The sequence below is a fragment of the Perognathus longimembris genome, chromosome 2 (assembly GCF_023159225.1).
Source record: "Perognathus longimembris pacificus isolate PPM17 chromosome 2, ASM2315922v1, whole genome shotgun sequence".
NCBI lineage: Eukaryota > Metazoa > Chordata > Mammalia > Rodentia > Heteromyidae > Perognathus > Perognathus longimembris.
The window spans coordinates 83,921,858-83,947,078 of NC_063162.1; the positions used below are offsets into that span (position 1 = coordinate 83,921,858).

General features: G+C 42.7%; 1 protein-coding gene across 3 annotated transcripts in view; it reads right to left on the reverse strand.

Annotated features, from left to right (window-relative positions):
- Positions 1 to 25,221, reverse strand: part of Creb5 (cAMP responsive element binding protein 5) — a 433,433-nt gene that overhangs the window by 136,790 nt on the left and 271,422 nt on the right. The window contains exon 1 of one of the 3 annotated variants that reach the window (XM_048339618.1): positions 8,589 to 8,627. The exons of the other annotated variants lie outside the window; for them this stretch is intronic. Coding sequence (XP_048195575.1) covers positions 8,589 to 8,599 — 11 coding nt within the window. The 5' untranslated portion in view covers positions 8,600 to 8,627. Of the gene's footprint in view, positions 1 to 8,588; positions 8,628 to 25,221 lie in introns of those variants that run through there. 3 annotated transcript variants of the gene reach the window in all.

The following is a 25,221-nucleotide window of genomic DNA, read 5'->3' on the forward strand; positions in this document are numbered from 1 at the left end:
GGCTCACTTACACAGAGAGAAGTGAGGTGAAGGGAATGCTAGGAGACAGCAATAGCCTGAACCTTCCAGCTTTCCCATCTCATTTGTGGTCCATGACTTCTGGGACCAGAGACAGTACACTACATCTACTAACTTGACTCCAGAGAGCTCATGGTTCCAGGCAAAAGGCAAGCCATCTTGTCTTCCTTTTCACATGAGACAATGGATCTCTGCTCAGCCAGGTTCCTGAAGGATAACCAGCTTCTGGAAATGTAGCCATCCTCAAGGGCCCTGAGGGTCACTCTTCTGTGCCCTAAGGCATCTAAGTCCTTCTTTGTTTCCTGTCCTTCCCTTCATCCACAAGACTCAAAAGATAACTGAGAAACATTAGTTTGAACAAAGAGATGGAGTTCCTGGAACCAGAAGTAGATTGACCTGGCAGAATGAAAGTGTGCTCTTTACTGCCTTAGATATTGGTCCTAGACTTGCTGCCACATGGCTTTATGATTTCAGAAAATGATCTTCACACCTGTTTTTGAATCTCTAAATTTAGTGGGTTGGGGTGAGCTATCTCCAAGTTTCCTACCTTAGCAGTTAATTATGAAATGATTATTCTATTACTAAGGAAGTTTCAGATGATAAGAGCAAAAATCCAAGTCAAGTGATGTTCCTTGTGACCTGTACAGGCCAGCTTCCTCTTTGCCCTTGGAGGAAGGAAATGGCAGAGAGCAGCCATGAATGGAGCTGAGGCAAGGACTGATTCAGAAAAAGAATCTGGGTAGACGGAGGCCACTGCCTTATCCATATAAGGGTGGATATAGTGAGAGCAAACTAAAAGGGAAAATGCAAGGTGAGAGCAATTTACATCTACATTTATCCTAAATGGAGTTATTTTAATTGCTGTTATTATGATTAATTTCAGAGGAATGAAATGGATCAGCCCTTTCTTATAAAGTCCTGTTGAGCTGACTGAGCTAGTATGATAAATAAGAAGAGGGAGGTGCAAAAGTAAAACTACTTTCTGCTACATATACAGAGGGGGTGGGGTGGGGGTAAGAGAGCTGGGTGTCAGCAAACCTAACTACACAGGAGGCTGAGATCTGAAGATTGAGGTTTGAAGGCAGCCCAGGCAGGAATTTTCATGAGATTCTTATCTCCAATAAACTATCAAAGAAAGCCAAAAGTAGAGCTTGGCTCAAGTGGTAGGGACTAGCATCGAGCAAAAGAAACTATATTACCCAGGCCTGGAGTTCAAGCCCCAAGACGGAAACTAAAGAAGACAAATACAAATACAAATTTAAAAAAATAGACTACTGCTTAACTAAAAATGATAAAAGACTCATCTCTTCTTGGTGCTGAAATAACTACTTGAAAGCGAGATGTTAACTAAACTTCATCTTCTAATCAATGGAGATCATGTGGTATGATTTTTCTCTTTGTCTCCCTAGCTGCACATGGCCTCATTAAAGAGTAAAATGCTAAGTGATAGAATTTCTCTCTACATTATTGATGCTTAAAATATTTTATCACCAGACTTCCCCAAAAAGCCAGTTTCTTTTATTAGTCAGGGAATATTTACTGAGCACTTACTACATTCAATGCATTATAGTCATTATGTCGATTCCATTTCATAGATAAGGTTATTGAGGCAAAGAAACTTTCAGTGGATTGTCAAAAACAATAGAATCAACAAATGGGTAAAGCTAGACTTAAGACTCTAGATCTGTCTGATTGCAAATCTATTTACAGAGCACAATTCATTGAATCATATTAATGATGAAAAAGGAGACTTCGCCTTTGCCAAAGAGCTTGTTCTAAAGACCTTCCTTTCTCAGTGATAAAGGCTCACAGTGGTAGAGCCAGTTGGTCTTGCTGCCATGTTAGTATATAGGTCCAACCCAACTGGACTTTAATCCTTTTGATTAAAAAAAAAAAGTTCACAGGCTCCTAAAACTTGGTAACTCACAGGAAGCATCATGGATTACACAGTAATCAGTTCAGTTGAGTGACTGAGTTATATGCATTAATGGATACCTTGGCATTCATTTGGAGCCACATTAGTGCTCCCCCTCAGGCTTTACTTGTTTGAATACATCAGTTCCATTTCAATCATTCAAATGAAAAATAAAATAAATTACAAAGTAGAATTCAATTAGGAATATCAGGAGAAGAAAAAGGAAGTTTTGTTGGTAGCTAGAAGGGCCATTGGTTATTTCATAACTACTCTCTTGCTCTCCATGATGATAAGAAACATTGTTTAATTCTTGGGTACAACATCATCTCACAGGTCATCAAATAAGCTCTCCTGTCATGGATGTACATGCAGAAAGATGTATGGTTTTGTAATAACGTGTTCGTGTACCATGTGGGGGACTTTGGAGTGCTAAGTCAATCTCAGTTTTCAAGAATCTAACTCTACAAAGAACCTCTCTAGTTGCAATGAAAATCTATGAAACACACACTCCTGAAATCATCAGTTTTACAGCATACATTTCAAGCAGACTAGCAAAATCTGCACAAAAGTCATACAGTGAAATTTGGGCCACAGAATTTTTACTGGACTGGTTCACATCTGCCAATTTCTTCAAATTTCCTTCCTCCTTTTGGTTATTCCCTACATCCCTGCTCTATGACCACCACTCAGGTAGCTAGCTGTATACTTGTCTTTCTGTAAGCCAGTAAAGGACCCTGAGAACCACAAGGAAAGAGCAGAAGGCAAACTAGTTTTACCATCCCCAGCTGCTACAGTGAATGCTGGTGTGTGTGTGTGTGTGTGTGTGTGTGTGTGTGTGTGTGTGTGTGTGTGTGGTCCTGGGGCTTAAATTCAGGGCCTAGGCTCTCTTCTTGAACTTTTTTGCTCAACATTAGTGTTCTACCACTTGAGCCACAGCTCTAATTCCAGCTTTTTAGGTGGTTAATTGGAGCCAAGCATCTCATAGAATTTCCTGCCCACGCTGGCTTTGAGCTGTGATCCTCAGATCTGAGCCTCCAGAGTAGCTAGAATGATAGACGTGAGCCATCAGCACTTCTCTTACTGCTACATCTACAGTAAGGTCCAGAATTGTTCACCTTGTTTTCTGTCAGGCCCATGACAAGGCTCATTCTCAAGACTATGCTCATTTCAGACCCTTACTGTTAACCTGATTTTACTGACAAAGTTTACTATATAAAATCTAGTTTGGGCTGGGATATATGGCCTAGTGGCAAGAGTGCTTGCCTTGTATACATGAAGCCCTGGGGTCAATTTCTCAGCACCACATATATAGAAAAGGCCAGAAGTGGCGCTGTGGCTCAAGGGGCAGAGTGCTAGCCTTGAGCAAAAAGAAGCCAGGTACATTGCTCAGGCCCTGAGTCCACGCCCTAGGACTGGAAAAAAAAAAAAGTAAAATCGTGTGTGTGTGTGTGTGTGTGTGTGTGTGTGTGTGTGTGTGTGTGTGTGTGTGTTGGGGATCGAATCCAGGGCCTCATGGATTCTAAGCATATGTTCTATTACTGCACTACACCACCAGCCACTAAGTAAAAAATAACAAAATTTTAATTTTGCAACTTGAGATACTCAGGACCCCGTCCAAGCACACATTGGGACATTCCAGTTTGGCCTCTTAATGCATGGTTTGAACCCACTGACATATAATTCCAACGATTTTGCCATCACAGCTATTTTTCACTTGCCATTTGGAAATGAAAAAAAAATTGCCACCAGAGAAGATTCATGAATGATGGTCACAAGTTTCAAAGGTGGCCACACCCAACTACAAATGTATTGTCATACACAGCTGCTTCAATACAAGCAAACTTCTTTTAGTTAACAGAAGACTCAAATCTGGTTCTCACAGCTGAATTAATTCACTACATCTTCTCATTTAGAAATTCCTGGATAAGGGACTGGGAATATGGCCTAGTGGCAAAAGCGCTTGTCTCATATACATGAAGCCCTGGGTTTGATTCCCCAGCACCACATATATAGAAAATGGCCAGAAGTGGCGCTGTGGCTCAAGTGGCAGAGTGCTAGCCTTGAGCAAAAGGAAGCCAGGGACAGTGCTCAGGCCCTGAGTCCAAGGTCCAGGACTGGCAAAAAAAAAAAAAAAAGAAAAAAGAAATTCCTGGATAAGCATGAAAGGGGATTCTTAGGTCATTTTCCTATGCTACTTAGTCCTGGGCCCTACCCTTCATTTAGGTGACAGGAAATTTGGCAGATTTTGTTGGTGAGAATCCTCACCTCACTTTAACCAGAATTGCCTTTCTTCTCTTTCATGGCTAGCATTTGATGGGATTTAAAACCTACTTGATTGCCAGAATAAGAAGAAGGCATCACAGAAGATGGAGGAAGAAGAGGACTGAGAGATACCAGGAAAAAGGAAAATTCCACTTACAGTCCAGGAAGGCAGCCCCTACAGCCATGACTGACATCAAGGGAGCCCTATATTGCCATCCCCCTGTTTCCTCCCTGTGTTCTCACTATATGCATCTCTCCCCACCCATGCTCCATGAGGTAGGTCTGGTGATTTTACAGATATGATAGGAACTATAGCCTAGAGAGGTTGAATGGCTTGCCAAAGTCACACAGCTAATCAGTTGAAGATGATTTGAACCCCAGTCTTTTTAACTATAAAGGCAATGATCTTTGCAGGAGAATCACACCTATCAGTAGAAGCCTGTCTCCCTCATATCATCCCCTTCCTTCTTGCCACACATGTTTCCTACAAGAAAATCAGGGAATGGTGAAGAGGAAGAGTGCCAAGCTCAGCAATGACTTATGGCAATCTGTAGCCATGAACTCCAGCATTGTGTTTATGCTAAGCCTGTAAGACAAAGGCAGAAACGGACATCTCTTTTGGAGTATCACCAAGGCCCTTCCTCCTCCTTTACCTGCTGACAGAAGTTACAGCTGCCACTGACCACCTGCCCCCAAGAGAATGGAAAACAAGGATGGTGTCACCAGAATCCTACAAGTGGCCATCTGCAGAGTGCCATGAACAGGCCCAGCCTCAGAGTCTCTTACCAGTTCTGATGGTGGATGTTTGCCACAGATTACAAATAAGACTTACAGTGAGCTGGCAAGTGTGATTCTAAGCTTTCACTGGATGAAAACAACACAAACATACAAGCCAGTGCAAGCAGAACTGGGAAGAGCTAAGCATGGGCAGTTGGTTGTATCCATGCCCATATCTTGAGTGGTTCTATACCATGGAGTTCTAAGATGTTATCACTGGGAGAAATTGAGCAAGGGGTACAAGAGATCTCTCCAAAATGATGCCTTCAACTATGAGTCTATCACTCTTTGAATAGACTTTTTGATTCACGAACAACAATCACAACAAAAATCCCCAAAGCAAACATAATAGTCATCACACAGTGGCATTACTGGTTTCTGCCCATTTAGGTTGCCCTGAGGACCCATGACAAATCAAGGTAACTGAAGCGCCACCTAGCATCACAGCTGCTGGCACAGAGGAAAAGATCAACTAGCATCCCTTGCCTGTCTCTCTACCTATCCCAAGCAGGGCATTTCTGAGTATGGATGAACAGCTCTCCTTCAAGTCAGCACGAATGGTAATGCTCTAAAATAAGCACTCATGCCTGAAGAATTCTGAGCATACACTTGGCATCCACCAAGCTGTGCATAATGACTAATAACCTTTACCCTAGGTTGGGTTTTGTTTTGCTTTTTACTTTGTGAAGTTCTCTCTTTGTGGATTGGCAGAATTCTGACACTTACCTGCCCCTAAATACATATACACATGCTTTGCCATGAAACCACTAATAGATAAAATCTTTGTACAAAAGACTGCTACATTGGAATTTGGCTAAAAAATAGAAAGATTTCCCCCCCCCGGAAAATTATCTAATGTTTAAGTGCAATTTTGGCTTTCAAGATCTTACAGATTAGTCTTCATTTCATTTAAAAAGTTGCTACCCCTCTCTTTAGTGTTTAGAGCCTAGTATGTATGAGACGCTGGGTTCCATCCCTAGGGTGGCAACAGACAAACAAAATTCAACCACAGTAAAAACAACAAAACAAAAAAAAAAACAAACCAAAACAACTTGAGGTTTTTTTTTTTTAAATTATAGAAATATGTCAAGGTGTCACGCACTCCCTGGAGGAATAAATGCATTATGAATACTGCTCTGTGCCATGTGAGCTACCCAAGCTCAGACATCACTGGCAATCTGGTATCATTTTATGAATCTGAAGGATGTTCAGAAACCTGTCAAAAGTGTATCCCACAGGTACATTTTCCTTTGTCTCATCTATCACTTTGTGTTTTATGCCACACTGAAGCTTGAACTCAAGGCCTGGGAGCTGTCCTCTAGCTGTTTCACTGAAAGCTGGTGCACTACTAATTGAACCACTGATCCATTTCGGGCTTTTTTTTTTTATTTATTGGTGTTTAATTGGAGAATCTCAAGTTTCATAGACTTTCTTGCTGGGGCTGGCTTTGAGTTGTAATCTTCAGACCTCAGCTCCCTGAGTAGTTAGGACTATGGGTATGAGCCATTGGGGCTTGGCGCTGGCTCCTCCATCCTTTGGATAGATTCATCTAGGTAATTATGTCTCACTGAGGGCTCTTCGCCTATAGTATTTGACACTAAGAATTTCCCGCACGGGGAATCTTCATGCCTAAAAGTGAAAAGCAGAAACCAAAACCCTTCAAAGTAGGAAAAGATAAGTCCCACTTTATCCTTCCTCTTGCATTTCTTTAAGGAATGAATTAGACTTGGATTTAAACTCTTTCCCTGAAATGCCATGCCAAATACCTTTTAGCATTTTTTTTAAATGAAGCATGGGCACAAACACAGAGCTTTTTAGAGAAGGGACGTCAGAGATTGTCTAGGACGGTTTCAGTATGGGGAGGGGCTTGCTGTCCCCTCTTTTCTCTCCATGGTTTCAAAGTGTAGCTCTGAAAGTTGAAGTTTTGGTCTCAGTCAAGGCCAAGCTCAGAATTAAGCTCTCTGGAGTCTCCTTTTCCACCACATTTTGCCACCCCCCACCTCCTCATAAATACTTTACCCCCTTTATTCTCCTTTCCCCTCTGCCCAAAAAAGAAGGGAAGGGAGAACATCCATTAGAAATTCATGATTAGACCCTTTTAGAAGATTCATTAATTATATGACATAAAAACCTCTCTCTGCGGTGTGTCCCATGCTTCACTATGCATCCAACTATCTGAGAACCAAGACTAAGTCTAGGAAAATTTCTGCAACACCCAGAGTCAGGGCATTCTGGGCTTACTGCTTCCTTTTGTGGAGGGCTTTGGCTTGCAATAATTATTGCCAAATTGTTTGCCAAAACACCACATTCAGGTTGTGTATCCCAATACAAAATCTATTTTATGGATACAGAAATGTGATACTTTTAAAACATAAAAGTTTCCTTAAAGTGGTCTGAACATTTTTGCCCCTCCACTGTGTACTCCCAAATATTAACTAGCTGTTTTTAAGACAAAGTAATCAAGAAAAAATTCCACTTGCCACAGCACATTAACCAAGTCTTCAAGAAAGTACTGAATCAAGTACACTGTCATGTGAAGTGGCAAAAAGTTACAGTTCTCAGGCAAATGCACATTCACAGAAACCTTAGCTGAAAGAATAACTGAGAGGCTGGAGCTACTTTGGGGAATCATGGTGTATTCCTTTAAAAATATACAGTATCAATTCTTAATAAATGGAGTAGCACAATCATGAACTTTTCCTCCTCCAGACAAAACATGAAAGTTTTCCAGGCAGTTGCAATTCTGCAACTACATTCATAAAGCCCCCAACACCCACCCACTATCATTCCTATCTTTTACGAAGACATTGTTTTTGGAGCTATTTAAGGTAGGAAGGGAGGAAAGAGTGACAGGAGACAGAATATATATCCTGTTGGAGAGCAATACACAGCTATGATGATATCCTTTTTTTTAAATATACTCTTATAGTCTTACTTTTAATAATAAAAGATAGAAAGAGGGGGTCGTCTGTGAATAATTAGAAATTGCAGTCTGAAGCCTGTTACAGTCACTGCAATTGATAATAAACTGAAAACCCCTTGAGAGCAGGTAAATGCTTTGCAACCCTGACCCCCGGGCTCTCACATTACTTAACTACCCAGTGGTTCTTGCATTACATCACCATTCAAGCGATTGGTCCCTGCATTTTAACTCTCTCCCTGTCTCCTCCGATTAGGAGCGACATCGCAGCAAAGAAACTTCCCTGGAGTTTGGTCTTTCTCGTTTTGCTTTTTTTTTGTGCCTCCCTCCTTCTCTGTCTCTGTCTCTCTGTCTCTCTGTCTCTCTCTCTCTTTCGTGGCTTTGGTTTGCTTGGCATTTTGTTCCCCCCCCCCCCTTTTTTTTTTGCCTAGTCTGGCCTCTGTTCAACTCATTCAAGTCTCTACACTAGAACAAAATCCTCTGATCCACGTGAAAAGAAATGCCTGTTCAGAGCAAGAGGAGCGGAGGGGGTCGGGAAAGACAAGAAGGAAGAAGTGGAGAAACAAAGACGGGCAGAGAGGCGAGAAGGGGGAGAAAAAGGAAGAGGAGGATGATGAAGGCTCAAGAACAGAAAGCAGTAGGGGTGGGGGAAAAATCTCTAAAATCAAGAAAAAGAAAATAAAATTAAAAACAAACCTCATGGACATCACTGAGGCTGAATTCCCTCCTGAGGTGCAGAACATGAGAGCTCTGGAATGAGTGTGTGTAGAATTTGAGCCAAAGCTTAACTAGCTTGAGTGAGTCATATCCTTCCCATTTGATTCCAGGCCAACAATGATGTAATGTGCTGGCCCTTCTTTAGCGCCTAGCTCTGGCTCTCTCCCTCTAGCGCTCTCTCTCTCTCTCTCTCTCTCTCTCTCTCTCTCTCTCTCTCTCTCTCTCTCTCTCTCTCTCTCTCTCTAGGCTCACCCTTCTCCCACCCCCTTCTCCCCTCCCTTCTCCTTTTTAGCTCGGTGCTGGTGAAGTCACCATTTAAATCTGGCAGAACTGAAGCAAAAACTTCAATGTAACCAAAACACCCCCAGGCTGAGTTCCAGGCTCTGGGAGCCTTCTTGGTGTAATTGCCCTTAGAAACGGGTAAACAGAGTAGGAAACACTCCTGCTTCAGGATGGCCCAGCAGTTGCCATCTGAGACCTCACAGAGGGACCCTGTAGTTCGGGATGGAGTGGTCCTGATGGTGTGTGTGAAGGGCGTAGGGAGCTTGTTTTTATGAAGTGCTCTGCATTTAAGAAAGGGAACTAACAATGAAGATGCACTAGGAAACAGGAAGCAGGGAGGGAGAGCAGGTTGGAAGAGCTGAAGTAGGAAAAACCAACTCCAGTTACCAGGCTTGGCAAGGTTGAGCTCAGAACCAGGTGACAGGGTTTCCATTGCCCAAGGCCCTTTTTTTCTTTTCCTGGAGCAGAATGGGATTTTCTGTTGTGGGATGCCAACCATCTCCCCTCCAGAGAGTTCTCCCATATGACCTGCCTGTTAGCAAGGACAAAACCACTTCTGGTCCAAACATGCATTTATGTCTGCAGACATCGAGAACTGTGAAATCCGTGGCACTCGCCCCTGGCCTGCACTGGTAGCTCTTCACTGCACTCAAGCAAAAAAGGAACCTTGTCTTTTGGAGGCTGGCATTTGGCTCTGGACTCAGGTTACCTCTCCAAAAGGACAGGAGTAAACACATGTCCCTTCTCCAGAATAAAAGACAGGCTCTCTCTTCCTGGACTTGTTGCAGGGATGCTGATTGGGGTGTGACTGTCTATCAGGGTCCAAAGGTCCAAGGAGAACACATAGTTCCTGTATCTCCTTAATTGCAGAGCAAAGAAAAGCAGTGGGGGTGGGCAGTTAGACATAATCCTTCATAAATGCTACGGATTTTTTTTTTTGATTGTTAAATTCTACCCCTCAAATTACCCTCCCCACCAGCTGCCTGGCACACACGGGACATTAGCTACTTTGTTAGCATCGCTTTTTAAATATCATTTTTAATTTATCTCTAAGTAGTTGCACAAAAGGGTTTCAATTCAACATGTCAATTTATGAGTACAATGCATCTTGATCAGCGTTAACTCTTCTGATGTGTGTGTGTGTCTGTGCGTGTGCGTGCACACACACGCGTGTGCACTTGAGCCACACCTCCACTTCTGCATTTTTTTTCCTGGTTAATTGCAGATAGAGTCTCACATATTTTTCTGCCAGACCTAGCTTTGAGCCCAAATCCTCAGATCTCAGCCTCCTGAGTAGCTAGGATAACCAGCACGAGCTGCTGGCATCTTATTTAATATCACCACTTCTTTAGCCCTACTGTCTCTCACTTTTCTATTTCCCCTAGCCTTTTGCAACTCCTTAAAAAAAAGTAATTTTTCAGAAAATGAGAAGTTTGCTGTCCACATTTTTTTTTCCATACCACAAAAGCAGAAGGAAAGCATGAGGCTGCAATTCCAACCCCCACACTCACGCTACCCTCCCTCTCACCAGTAATGATCACAGTTTTTGCTACAGTCTATTAACTCTAATCACATTTGTGGCCAGTGTGTCAGGTAAGCAATGCAAGCATTCATGTGCTTGCATTTCTTCGAAGCAGAGAGGAGCTTGACTTCTTCATTCTGGTTTTGAGGAAAGCACTAGGCTTTATGAAAAGATCTGCTGCTAAGGATCAGAGCTATTCATCCAAGTGCCTTGGAATCTAAACCATAGCTTAAGGAACCATCAATGTACAGAGAATAAAGAATGAACAAGCGAGATTTGCCCAACAGATTGCATGACCCCAGAGCTGGGGCCAGGAAGAGCTTTCTCCAGCAGGCTGCCCTCCAGCTTGACATCCTCAATTGATGCTGATGCCATGGTGGCTTCCAGTGACACCTTTATCAAGGCAGGCAGCTCTGAATTAGAGGTGATCAGCCATAATTACAGCTGGCGCCACTGAAGCCCCTGGCCTGACAGCGGTAAATGTGGTTGTTATAAAGTTTGGTCCGCCATGTCAGTGGCCTGTATAACTCATTTATGTCTGACTCGCCAAGCAGCCATTGGTTTTCCTTCTGCTATAAAGAATAAATAAAACCAAAATTTTGATAGCTCTTATGAGCCTTTACATTTCATGACAGGTTGACAAGATTTTGTAGAAATGACTTCTGTTTTAAAAGAGCTATGGATGGACAATGAGGTTGGTATGAAACTAAATGCTTTCTTGTTATAAGTTCTAACACACACAATATCATTCTTCAAATTAGTTTTCATGTTTAAATTTTTTTTTTAATTTTTAGGTGGATCATATGGATATATGAGGTAGTTTTCCAAATTTCTATCTTCCTAAAAAGCTCAATGGGAAGATGATTTTTTTTACACCATATCAGAGCAGATGTATTTAGCCGCTAGACAATAGACCGGCTGTGTTTGAGTGAAAGAGATACAAGCACTCCTAATCTATAGGTAAAGATTGCAGCATGGAGCGAGTTGCCTGTGACTCATGCCTGTAATCCTATCAACTCGGGAGTCTGAGGATCTAGGTTTGAAGCCACCAGGGGAGGAAAGTCTTATCTCCAAGACTCTTATCTCCAATTAGCCAGCAAAAAGAAGTGGTAGTGTACCAGCCTGGAGTGAAGAAGTTAAGGAACCGTGTCTAAGCCCTGGGTTAGAACCCCAGTACTGACCCCACAGACAAAATGAATAAAAATATAATGGCAAGATAGTCTCCCTGGGTCTTCCTAGGAAAACAGCAAAGAAGAAGAGAACTTTTGCCAAAGCTTGGCTTTGGTCAAAGACCTTGACCAGACCTTGACAAGGCATCACAGCTTCCACCCGGAGGAGGCAAAAGCCAACAGGTGCCAAGAGGTAAATAGGACTTGAATCAGGGAGCCACACACCCTGTGGGTTCCATACTTTTAGAACTCAGAGAAACTCCAAGAACCAAAAAAAGGCCAGAACACACTGACATCCCAATAAAACTTCCGAGGGCATAGGAAGGAAAAACTGGGAGGGACTGAGGGAAGGGGTGACATTTTCCCAAAAGAAATGTATTCATTACCTGACATAAGTAACTGTAACCCCTCTGTACACCACCTTTCATTATAATAATAATTAATACTTCAGAGTGCTGGTATATAGGAGTCGACATTCGCTCTCACAGTGTGGTACACCCCTCCTGATATTTCCAAGTCAGGCACTGTCCCTGGCTACTTTGCATCTCCCCATTTAAAAGAAACCTTGATTTCCCATTTTGCTTCCTATGAAGAGCTAATGACATCCTGTACCTCCCCCACCCCACAAAGAAATTCCCCTCCAATGAAACTTCCTTTTCACTCATGTGTCCCTTTCCTACCCCTAGCCCAGCCCCTCCATGTCCACACTGCTCCTCTGAAGGGCTGTATAATGTTGTAATTCCGGTGGGAGCCTTAGGAGAAGCCCACCCCCCCCCCCCCCCCCCAGCCAGCAGGCGAGGCCTCCAGATTAGCTGGCTTGCTCAGGAATGCTTACAACGCCCTCTTCTGCAAAGCTATCATCCTTGGGGAGAGGGTGGTGGGTACTGTGCAGCTGTTCGGTGTAACTCACTCACAGACACCAAGCTCCTGATGACACGTTCGGCTCCGAAGAAGTAGAAGCCTCAGAGAGTTGAGCTCAGAATGCCTTTGGACTCTCTCCAAAACAACCCGATAGAAAAGGCACAACTGGAACTGCAGAAACCGAGGGGCCCGATAACCTAGCAGAGTAACCCTTCTGAGTGCTGGATGAATTTCTGAGTTCCTCCACATTACAGAAAACACCAGCAACAGAAAAAGCAAGAAAAATCCTTCCCTAGGAGAGCTGGATCTCTTTTTGTTTTTCTTTTAAGTTTGCATATATTCCCCTCAAGGAAAAGCATATCATCTTTTCTCTGCCATTGTTTTTAAAATTTAACCCATGATTCCTACAGTCCCATGAGATCTTGAGGGGCCCAGATAATTTCAGAGTTAAATAAGCTGTAATGACTATCACATGTACCCAGCCATAAACCTAGTATTAAAAATTATTCCCCCAAATGTGGCATCTCTTCCTTTTTTAATTTACAATAACCATCCAGGTGGTTTTCTAAGGCCTCCTCTGTAAATTGCTTCCAGCAAACCTTCCGGTCACAGACCACTGCACACCCACAAGGTGCCTGCCATTCAGCATTCCCTTCAACTTGGGTGTCCTGTATTTTCACAGTGGACAGAGGCTGCAGGGATGTCTGCAGCCTGCAGCCTGAGCAATGCAGGCTAGCTGGCTTAGATCATCCATCCTGCTAAAGCCAGCCTCAGGCATGCCAGGAGAGGGGGGGAAACTGTTGTTGGTGACTCTTGTCTCTATGGCAGCTCCTACAGACCCATCTGCTAACAAGTGCCCTCGGGCAATGCACTGGCCATTGTAAGCACTAAACAGGCAATGCTGAGTGAGCCCTGTACAGAAGAACACATCTCTAATGTTGGAAGCATCAGAAAGCCTTATGGTAAGAATCGGGAGCTTATAAAGCCCTTAGTTCGGCCCTAAAATATCATCAATGATTCAGCCTACTCCTAGACTGTTTCCCCCCTAGCTTCTACTCCATTCTTAATACAGTTATAACATTGTACCTGTTACTTGAATGAATATTTGTTGAATAAGCAAATGAGAAAAATGAATGAATATATTCAGCTCAGGTGTTATCTTTTGTGTGATCTTCTTTCTGGATCGCCAGGCATGGGTAAGAGTGACGACTTGGGACATCTTAGACCAGATTCTGTCTCAGCCACAAGTCAATTATGAAAAGCACCTTTCCATGATTCTCTTTTATAGATGCCATCACATTCTTTCAGGCAAGGACTGGGCTTTATCTTTGTATCCCCAGTCCTTAGTTGGTACCTGGCATTCTCCCTTGCTATGTTTCTGTCTGTCTGCCTCTCTGTCTGTCTGTCTCTCTCCTTTTCTTTTCTCTTCTTCTCTTTCTCTCCCTTTCTCTCTCTCTTCTCATCCCCATCTCTCTTTTTCACACACACACACACACACACACACACACACACACACTGCTGAGATCTGAGGATCACAGTTCAAAGCCAGCCTGGTCAGGAAAAGCTATGAAACTCTTATCTCCAATTAACCACCAAAAAGCAGAAGTGGAGCTGTGGCTCAAGTAGTACCATACTAACCTTGAGCAAAAAACCTAAAGGATCACCCCCAGGCCCTAAGTTCAAGTCCTAGTACTGACACTAAAAAGAAACTAAAGAAGGGAAAGAAAGAAAGAAAGAAAGAGAGAGAGAGAGAGAGGGAGGGAAAGAAAGAGAGAAAGAAAGAAAGGAATGAAGGGAGAAAGAAAAGGAAAGGAGGGGCTGGGGATATGGCCTAGTGGCAAGAGAGCTTGCCTCGTATACATGAGGCCCTGGGTTCGATTCCCCAGCACCACATATACAGAAAACGTCCAGAAGTGGCGCTGTGGCTCAAGTGGCAGAGTGCTAGCCTTGAGCAAAAGGAAGCCAGGGACAGTGCTCAGGCCCTGAGTTCAAGGCCCAGGACTGGCCAAAAAAAAAAGGAAAGGAAAGGAAGGAAGGGAGGGAGGAAGAGAGGGAGGGACGGAGGGACGGAGGGAGGGAGAGAGGGAGGGAGGGAGGGAGGGAGGGAGAGAGGGAGGGAGGGAGGGAGGGAGAGAGGGAGGGAGGGAGGACAAGACAGGACAAGAAAGGGAAGGGAGGGGAGGGGAGGGGAGGGGAGGGGAGGGGAGGGGAGGGGAGGGGAGGGGAGGGGAGGGGAGGGGAGGGGAGGGGAGGGAAGGGAAGGGAAGGGAAGGGAAGGGAAGGGAAGGGAAGGGAAGGGAAGGGAACTAAATCTGTACCAAAGACTCCACACAGGCTTAGCCATTCATGGATAATTTCCCTCTTGAAAGTGTTTGTTCCCTCCTGAATTCTTGCTGACACTTACTTTGCATATTGCTTCAGATGGGGAGTATTTTAAAGAATCCCAGGAATGCTGAGAAAGGCTCTGAGGTCTTTCTCCTCAGAGGGCTGCCATTTCTTCTTGCTCCCCTTTTCTTGGGTCTTCGGGGAGGGGATGTCAGATGACCTCTACGAGGTTTACAGTAGAGAAAGTGGCACAGGACTATTGTGCCCAGCTTCCTACATCAAGAACCCAGGGAACTGAAACCTAAGTTGAGAAGAGCCCTAGACCCTCCTGCTGCTGCTTCTTGCATGAATGCTGAAGCAGATAAAGGAAATGAGAAAGGCCACCAACACCCACTCCCTCATTCCCAAGCCAGCAGTGGTGTCAGTTCCATCCAGACTCCTTATGGTTCCAGCATGGGACCACAAACCAGTGGAGGCTCCGAAGTCTATTCTTTCACAGCTGGTGGTTTATGTAGGATTGGAGCCTAATGATATTATTAGTCTACACTGAATTCATGTTTTAGGGCTGAGAAGAGCCAAAACATTGGCAGAGTAGTTGACCAGATATGACTTCAAGCAGTTATGCTTGAAGGTAAAAAGTCCCCTATGGCAGGCTCACTGGACTACCTTGATCATGGGAGCTAATCTACCCAATTCCTACTTCTATGTGGACCAAAGAGTAGCAACTGAATTGGTCAGACTGATGCAAATGGAATTTCCAAGGTGCAAAATTCAAGAAGGTGCTCACTCCAGGGGGAGATGGGCAATGCTCAGCCGGAGAGTGAGCTCCATGTAACTGATAAACCACAGGATTCTCATCGGCTCTCTCAAGGTCAGACTCTTCCTGGTAGTGACTTACCACCTTCCATAAACTCTCTGACACTGGTAGGCAAACTCATGGGCACAGGTAGGCTCTGTTTGTAAGTGTACCAAGGATGTCCTGGTACAGAAAAGAGGCGAAGAAGCACTGCCAGCAGCAGGCTAGACCTTAGTTTAGAAATGTCACCTTCCGTTATATTCTCTTTCTTGCTAATTTCATATATTTTCTTTGTATTTCCTTTCTATTTTTCACACTATATTTGTTGTTTCACACTATATTTTCTTGTAACATTCATTCTGTAAGAATTTGTGATTATTTGTCTTTAAAAAATCTTAAAACACATAAATAATAAGATCATAAGCCATGGTGAGCTGAGATTTGTAGATATCAATACCTAAAGATTTACACATCATTTATATGAGTTGGTGTGGCTTTTGTATATAATCTATGCAAATCCACTCAAAGGGTTTTCCTGGCTAGACAGCCTGTGCTCTGCTGGCTGTTTTCATTGTTAAACATATTTAGAAAGTCTATGAAAGGAGGCATTTGAAGGGGAGGAAGGTACTGGAAGCTCATAGCTATTCAGGAGGCTGAGATCTGAGGATTCTAGTTTGAAGCCAGCCCAGGCAAGAAACGTCTGTGAGACTCTTGTCTTTAATCAATAAAAAGCCAGAAGTGAATTTGTGGCTCAAGCAGCAAAGCTCTAGTCTTGAGTAAAAAAGCCAAGTAAGACCATGAAGGCCTGTGTTTAAGTCCCATTACAAGCAGAAAGAAAAGACGCATGTGGAGAGCGGCAGGGGTGTGTGTGTGTGTGGAGAAATAGACAGGAATAAAAGAAGGAAGTAAAGAAGGAAGGAAGGAAGGAAGGAAGGAAGGAAGGAAGGAAGGAAGGAAGGAAGGAAGGAAGGAAGGAAGAGAGGGAGGGAGGGAGGGAGGAAGGGAAGAAGGGGGATGGAGAGAAGGAGGAGAAGGTGGGAGGAAGGGTTGGGGAGGGAGGGAAGGAGAAGAGGGAGGGAGGAAAGGTTGGGAAGGGAGGGAAGGAGAGGAGGGTAGGAGGAAGGGTTGGGGAGGGAAGGAAGGAAAGAAGGAAGGAAGGAAGGAAGGAAGGAAGGAAGGAAGGAAGGATACAGAATGCCTAAACTACCTATAGAATCGTATTTGTGGCCTCATTTCTCTTTACAAGGATTCCAGCTGCAGTCTGTGTGTATAGTAACTGAGCTTTTTCTACACTCCATAGCTCAGACTTGTTAAGAAGGTTTCTACAAGAAAAGTTCACTTTCCAACACTTCTGACTAAAGGCAATGGGAAGAATCCTTCTTAACCTCAGACATAAAGCTCTTGGGCATTCCAAATGAAATTATCTATGTTTTTATTAATGAAGCCTCTGAGTTAAAAAAAAAGTTAGTTTTGATAAGGGAGAATAAATGAAAGAGAAAACTGCTGACATAATATTTTGCTTTCCAAACCCACTTCCACATTGTCCTGTCATGATCAGGCCCGTACTTGAGCGTGGTTGCTCTGTTCATACCACAATCTTGGATTGATAGGTGCAGTTAATCCTGCCTCATACTCAAATTTGCTTGTAAACTTCAAGAAAAAGGATCTATTAATTCTTGCATTTGCATTGGTATGTTTCTGTCTTTCTATATTCATAATACAGTGAGATTTATGAATAATTTAGTTTTATTCACTCTGTTCCTTTGAGAGGGGAAAAAAGAATGATCTCATGTCCAAGGGGTTTCTGTAGTTTTAGGGGTAAAGATTCTAAATTCCCTATCCTTTGCAAACTCCAGAGTTCCTCTGATATTAATAGAAACAGGAAGGAAAGTGAGATTTGAGCCAATCCCACTGCCTAATTCCCTGTCTTTTGCTTTTGGCTCTCACTATGTCACTCAGGTGCTGCTCTCAAATTCCTGGGCTCAAGTAATCCTCCTGCCTCAGCCTCCACGGTAGGGGAGACCAGAGGGATTCCACCATATCCAGCTCCAATTCTTTTTTGTGTATAGCATTGCAAACTGGGAAGTATGGGGTTTTGTTTGTTTGTCTTGGCTGGGGCTTTAACTCAAGGCCTGGGTAATAACCCTGACCCTCTTTGTGCTCAAGGGTAGCACTTTACTACTTGAGTCACCATGCCACTTCCAGCCTTTTCTGAGTAGTTTATTGGAAATAGAAGTCTCATGAACTTCTCTGTCCAGTCTGGTTTCAAATCGTGTTCTTCAGATCTCAGTCTCTTGAGTAGCTAGGATTACAGGTGTGAGCCAGCAGTGCCTGGCTCTGGGAAATATGATTTTAATGTGGTGTCAGAACAGAGCTTTCTTGAGCAATAAGCATCGCTGAGACTCTAAGGAAAACTTGACTATGGATCCTAGAGTTGGCTGATGGTGTGGCGCAGCAGAAGAGAGCGTATTTAGTATGAACAAGGCCTTGTATCCCTAGCACCAGAACAAACAACAAACAGAACAGCATGGGGCTGGGGATATGGCCTAGTGGCAAGAGTGCCTGCCTCATATACATGAGGCCCTGGGTTCGATTCCTCAGCACCACATATACAGAAAATGGCCAGAAGTGGTGCTGTGGCTCAAGTGGCAGAGTGCTAGCCTTGAGCAAAAAGAAGCCAGGGGGGCTGGGGATATAGCCTAGTGGCAAGAGTGCCTGCCTCGGATACACGAGGCCCTAGGTTCGATTCCCCACCACCACATATACAGAAAACGGCCAGAAGCGGCGCTGTGGCTCAAGTGGCAGAGTGCTAGCCTTGAGCGGGAAGAAGCCAGGGACGGTGCTCGGGCCCTGAGTCCAAGGCCCAGGACTGGCCAAAAAAAAAAAAAAAAAAAAGAAGCCAGGGACAGTGCTCAGGCCCTGAGTCCAAGCCCCAGGACTGGCCAAAAAAAAAAAAAAAAAAGCAGAACAGCATGTTGTTATTTTATTAAATTCCAAGCTAAGCTCTTTTACAGGTATAGAAGAACAGATTGTAGACATAAGATTGTGAAACTTGTGATATACAGATCACACAAGAAAGAATGAATTCCAGGTAGTCATTCTATGATCATAAAAAATTTAAATAAATGCTACATGCAGGTGTGGTGATTTGTAGCTATAGTCCTAGATACTCAGGAATGTAAGACCAACCTGATTAAGACTCTGACTCTAAAAATATAATAATAAAATAAAACACATAGGGAATAGGCTTCTGACTCAGTGATTGAGTACTTGCCAAGCTTGCTCAAGCTCCTAGATTCTATAAGGAATAAGTCTTTAGGAATTGTCTATAATGGCTTTCTCAAAACAGGATGCCTACAATAGATGGAAAGAAAATGTATATGTTCATAGCAGCTTGCCATTTATCGACGTGGTTTATGGAACTGTGGTCTCCAGGACTCTGATAAGATTCGTTTCCTGCTCTGTGGCTAGTTTTGCAAGACACTGCCCTTGTGTTTACTATCAGTATGTCCAGATGTTTATTTTACAATGCTCCTAGCCTCCTAATGTGGCAGCCACAGGGAGCCTGGAGTGGGCAGGAGAAAGAAAAATCAGTGTTACTGAGGAGGCTACCTTTGGCTAAACTTGGTTATTTTCTTGACTTGTTGAGCATGAAGGTGATCTTTATTCCTCAATGACTGTTGTAGAATCTTGTGGAGTTTCCGTCTCCCACATCCTTTACCCATCACTCACCCCAATGAACGTCAAAATTATCTTTCTGAAGTTTCTCATTGTTAACCTTAAGTGCCACAGCACTTGAAAGAAGAGAGTGCCAGTCTATCCACACTCAAAACACAAGAGTGACCGATGAAGGGGAATGAGGATCCGGCCTGTGAGTCATCAGGGCAGCATCTGCTGCTAAGTGGGAAATAAGTGTCTGAATTACAATGATCCTCCCTATATAATTTCTGTTTGACCAACTCTATGTCATATTGATATTGTCATGGACACAGACTAGGAAACAGACACAATAAAAAACCTTGGTAGGTGCTAAATACCTGGGAAGAGCATGATGATAATGAAGACTATGCAATAAATGGTCTACTGGACCTTGTGGTATATGGATGGTAGGAATGGGGAAAGGGGATGTGACAAGATTACTGGGTAGCTATGATCTAAGAGGTAAAGGGCCATATATGTGAAAGACATGAAAGATGATTCTGACAAAAAGGAGTGTGTGTGTGCCAGTAGCAGGGCTTGAACTCATCAGGGCCTCATGTTCTCACCTAACTTTTTCACTCAAGGCTGGCACTCTACCACTTGAGCCATATCTCTAATTCTGGCTTTTTTTTCTGGCTAAGTGGAGATAAGAGTTTCATGAACTTTTCTACCCAGGCTAGTTTTGAACCAGGATCCTCAGATCTCAACCTCTGGAGTAGTGTAGATTATAGGAGTGAGCCATTAGTGTCCAGCACTTAAGCATTATTATTGTTTTTTGAGACAGGTTCTTATAATGTCACCCCAGTTGGCCTCAAATTCATGATTTTTCTGTCTCAGTCTGCTGAGAGTGCTGGGATTATTGATATGCACCACTATACTCAGTCACTCAGTACTCTCATTAACACTCTATTTCCCTTTTATTTATTTATTTATTTTTGCCAGTCCTGGCACTTGAACTCAAAGCCTGGGCATTGTCCCTGAGCTCAAGGCTAGCACTTTACCACTTGAGTTGCAGTGTCACTCTCAGCCTTTTCTGAGTTAGTGTATTGGACATGAGAGTCTCACAAACTTTCCTGCCCCTGCTGGCTTCAAACCACAATCCTCAGACCTGAGTAGCTAGGATTACTGGCTTGAGCAACTTTCACCTGGCTTACACTGAATTCTTTTCATTCTGATATGCATTGACAGGAGAAGAATATCTCTAAGACTTGGAGAATAAGGAGATATACATCATTATTAATGTCTCAAATATTAGAATGAAATCGTTTTGAAGTAGCAATTGTCTTTAAAGTCCTGAGTGCTTTAACTTTATACTATATAATTCCCAGAAAAATTCTCATTTCCATTTGATAGGGAAATGTGTTTGCTGTTGATTTTTTTGAGTAAAATGCAGTCCATCTCTTTTAAAATATGCTCTTGTGTGCACAAACTTATGCACACGCTATCCCAAGCTGACCCAATATCCCAGATGCACACCTGCATAAGGTGACTTAACATTGTAAGGATAGGCAGCTTTGAGCTCGGCCTGTTGCTGGATTCACTCTGGGGCAGCTTCATCTTAGCTCATCAAAGTCTGTGTTATTTTAACAAAGAGTCCTTGGTGCTACTTGATCTCTCTTGGCCTGACCAAACGTCAACAAATCTAGGTTGTTTTGTTTTGTTCTCAGCTCCCCTTTCATTACCTTTCTGTATCTTCCTGACACTTTTTTGTTTTTAGCTGGCTTCTAGTCATTTTTCAAAAGATTTTGGTTGGTAAAGGCAAATTTGTCTTTCCCACTTATCCATTGATGGTGCTGAGAAGCCAAGGAAACCTGAGGCAGACAATCAGATGCCTGTATCTGAGACTCTGGGACAGAAAAGGGTAGGGGAAGATTTTTGGTGCAAATATATTGCTGAGTTCTTGGCTCTAGGCTTCAGAGACACAGCAGGAAACAGAAAGAATGTCTTGGATACTTAATAGATGAAAAGAGAAAATAAACAAGAAAACAAACAAATAATCCCAGATGCTGATAATTGCTTCAATACAAAATAAAATGAGGGTGACATTAATCAAGATGTATTGTACCCATACAGTGATATATTGAATGAAACCCTAATGTGCAACTATGTAAAGATAGGTTTTTAATTTAATTTAATTTTTTAAAATAAAATAAACTGAGATAATAAGATAGAGTGATGAACCATTTCAACTCTTTCTCATATAGTATATACATATGTGTATATATATAATTTAATTTAGTGTATTGGGCTAGTATTGTAGCTTAAACTCAGTGTCTTGTGCTTTCATTTGGCTTTTTTAATTAAGGCTGGAACACTACCACTTGAGCCACACTTCCACTTCATGCTTTCTGCTGGTTAATTGGAGAAGAGAGTCTTATGGATTTTCTGCCAGGCCTGATTTCAAATCACAATCCTCAGATCTCAGCCTCCTGAATTGCTAGTATTACAGGTGTGAAATACCAATGCCTAAATTTCAATCTGATTTTTGTTATAAGGAAATTGTATTTGCTGCAGAGAAAGGATTACAAGCTTGGGGAACAGTTGAGAGGCTTCACAATAGTCTGGTATGTGGTGATGCAGGCTGGTAGCAGAAAACATGGGTGAATCCAGAGCCAGGCTAGACTGTGAGTGGGGCCAGCAGTACTCCAGAGCAAGGAAATGGAGAACTCAAGGGTGACTCTCTGCTTTGACCTTATTGAGTGCGTAATCACTGTTGCTCATAGCTGGGATGAAGACTGGCATTACAGATGATTTGGGAGAGTCATGAGTTTTGCTGTAGGCATATTAAATTTGAGATGCCTATTAGACATACAGACAGAGAAATCAGGAAGGCAGACGGTAGGAAGCTCTGAGCTCAGCAGGGCGGTCAGGGCGAAGACATCCATTGGGAATCAGTTCTGATGGGCTGTCTTGAATGCTGTAGACTGGGGAGTATCAGAGCTGAGTCATGGGGGAGACTCTTCCAGTAAGAGGTGAGCCAAGGAGAAATAGCCAGGGAGGTAGGAGAAAAACCAGGGAGGGGCCAGAGAGAGTCCTGGGAACCAGCGCCAACACTGAAACCATTTCAGACTTGTTAGAAAACAATAAAGAAAATGCTAGAAGGGATTCACTTTCCACACCTACTATCAAACCCTTTCTCCACATTGAGGGGGTGGAGAATACTCTCATAATACAATCAAGAAAGATGCAAAGATCTTATTTTGTAAGCAATAAAGAATAAAATGCAGTAAATAAGCTATTCTGGGGCCAAAAGCTTCCAGATATCCCACTGACTAGGCAGGCCTCTTGCTCTTTTAAACTCTCAGTTCTGGGGGAGTTACAATACTAGCACCTTAACAGAGAAGGGTTATTTTATTAGCAAGAGATAAACTACATGTCTACCAAGGCTCTGCTCCCAAATTCATTACCACCCCAAGACCTGAAAAAATAAAATAAAATTACCCAGGGGCATTATTAGATGGAGGTCTCCTTTGGTTTCTATGGTTAGGAAGCGAGATTAAAAAGAAAAATCATAAAACATGCTTTAAAAATAAGCTGTATTGGTGTATGTGACGTTCATACCAATGACATTTTACAATGTTGAAGAATCTTAGGGTGGTTTGGGGAATGTCAGATTCCCAGTGGGTTTCAAGAACTGCTTCCTAGAAGTGAGCAGCAAGAACGGGCTCTTTCTAGTCTGTTCTCTACCTGTGAAGGCAGGTGTTCTCAGGCAGATTCAATGGAAGAATCCTTTTGGAATGTGTGATAACAGTGATTGTATCAGATACAGGATGACCTGGGTCAAATAAGTGCAGAGCTGAAAAATTTAGCATTCCAAATTCCAAACCGCAAATCAAAGTTTAAAGCTTAAGAGCTATATTGTAGATGTTAATAAAACTTTTTCCATTCTTCTAGAAAAATTGGTGGCCTTGGGTCTGTCCCTCCAGACAGATGGCCCTTACTGATTTCTGATTTGGGAAGAGCAAGAAGAGTGTGGTAAAGCTTGGTGATAAGGCAATTACTAGGGATTGGGAAGACCTAATCACCAAATGCCAAAATGGTTATTTCAAAATTAGGGGAAAAAAAGAAAATCTGTTCAATTTTTTTCTTTTTCTTTCTTTCCTTTCCTTTCTTTTCTCTTCCTTCCTCTCCCTCCTCCCTCTCTCCCTCCCTCTCTTCCTTTTGTGCCAGTACTAGGCAGTACTAGGGCTTGAACTCAGGGCCTAAGCTTTTTTGCTCAAGGCACCTTCCCACTTGAGCAATAACTCCGCTTCCTGATTTTTGGTGGCTAGGTGGAAATAGGGTTTTACAAACTTTCCTGCCTGGATTGGCTTTGAACCATGATCCTTAGATTTCAGTCTCAGGAAAGGCTAGGATTACAGGTACAAACTACTGGCATCTGGCTTAGGGAATTTTTGAAATACCTTATTAACACCACCTTATAGAGAGAGTGTTAAATTTTAAAGCCAAATTTGGCTTATTTTGCAGGTGAGAAAATGGCAAGAATGAAGCAAGAAATGTAGCAAGAAGTTGAACCACTTGCTCAAAATTCCCCTAGGGCCCTTGTACCTATTTCCAAGCTCTTCCTGTTCCTTCCCCCAGAGGACTTCATTCAGTTATTTCCGGCTTGAGCTCTTGGGGAGTAGAGGTGGTGCCCTGAGCAATATGTACAGGTCAAGGGGCTGGGGCCCAGGGCCTTTCCCACTAACTCTCAAACCCATCAGTGTCTGTCAATCAGAATTTCTCATCACATATTTCACAGGAACATCAAGTAAACTGGTGTTTCATAATCAACTAAATGCATCAGGAACAGGATGAGCTTCAGGCATCATCCTGGATCTGTTCTCTTATACGTAAAGACAAAGGAGTAGAAGAAACTGTAGCCACAAATTGGTTCCTAGATCAAAGTTGGGGTAAAAATTTGGCACGATTTGGTTGAGAACACAGTTATTAACAATATCCAGTTCTTTTGTATGATGTTTGCATTATATACTTATTCCTTGGTCTGGTGTTATTTATATGTGTGTATTTTGTGTGTGTGTGTGTGTATCTGTGTATTGAGAGTGTGTGTGTGCATGCACACATGTGCTTGTGTATGTATTTTGATACTGAGAATTGAACTCAGATCCTCCCACTTTCTAGGTAAGTAATCTATCACTCGAGCTACATCCTCAGTCCTTTTTGTTTATTTAGTTTCTCAGACAGAGCCTCAACTAATTTTTGTCTGGGCTGGCCTTTGATCTCTCTCTACCTCTAGAATAGCTGGGGTTACAGGCATGAACCACACCATTTGTCTTATATGGTTGTGTTGTTTCAAGAAGTGAATTTAGTTGACTGAGATGATCAGAATTTTTTTTTTGCATTCATTTTAGTAAAATATTAAAGACCTTTTGTTTTTCAGTGTTAAGTATCAAAGTCAAGGCTTAACATGTCCTATACCAATGGTGTAGCATTGAGCTTCACCTTCAGCATCTATACAATTTATATTATACAAAATGCCTTTTGGGGTGTATAATCTTAAGGCATAGCTGAAGTTTTTATGGTACATAGGAAAGTATAAGATAGTAATGAAGTTAGTAAGTCTTTATCAAATGCCAACCAATGTGGTAAGAGATCCTTTGTAATATCTTACTACATTCTAGGACTGAATCTATCTGCTATTTATATCCTCTTACAAAAGAGGAAACAAGTTCATGAAGGTTAAGTGACTGGCAGGGGCTACAGGCAAGTCACAGACCCAAGCTGTTGATAGATGTATTCACACTAACACATCAGACCTGATTGCTCTTGCTTCGCAGCCACTAAACAGAAGAATGAGAAGCTAGAAGTCTCAATTCTTCTGTATTTTACATTTTTATTATCTTGTTATCTTTTCATTGACAGTATAAGGCCATGAACTCAAGACCTTGCACTCTCATTTGGCTGCTTTTTGTTGTTGTTGTTGCTGCTATTGTTGTTTGCTTTTGTTTTTTCCTCATG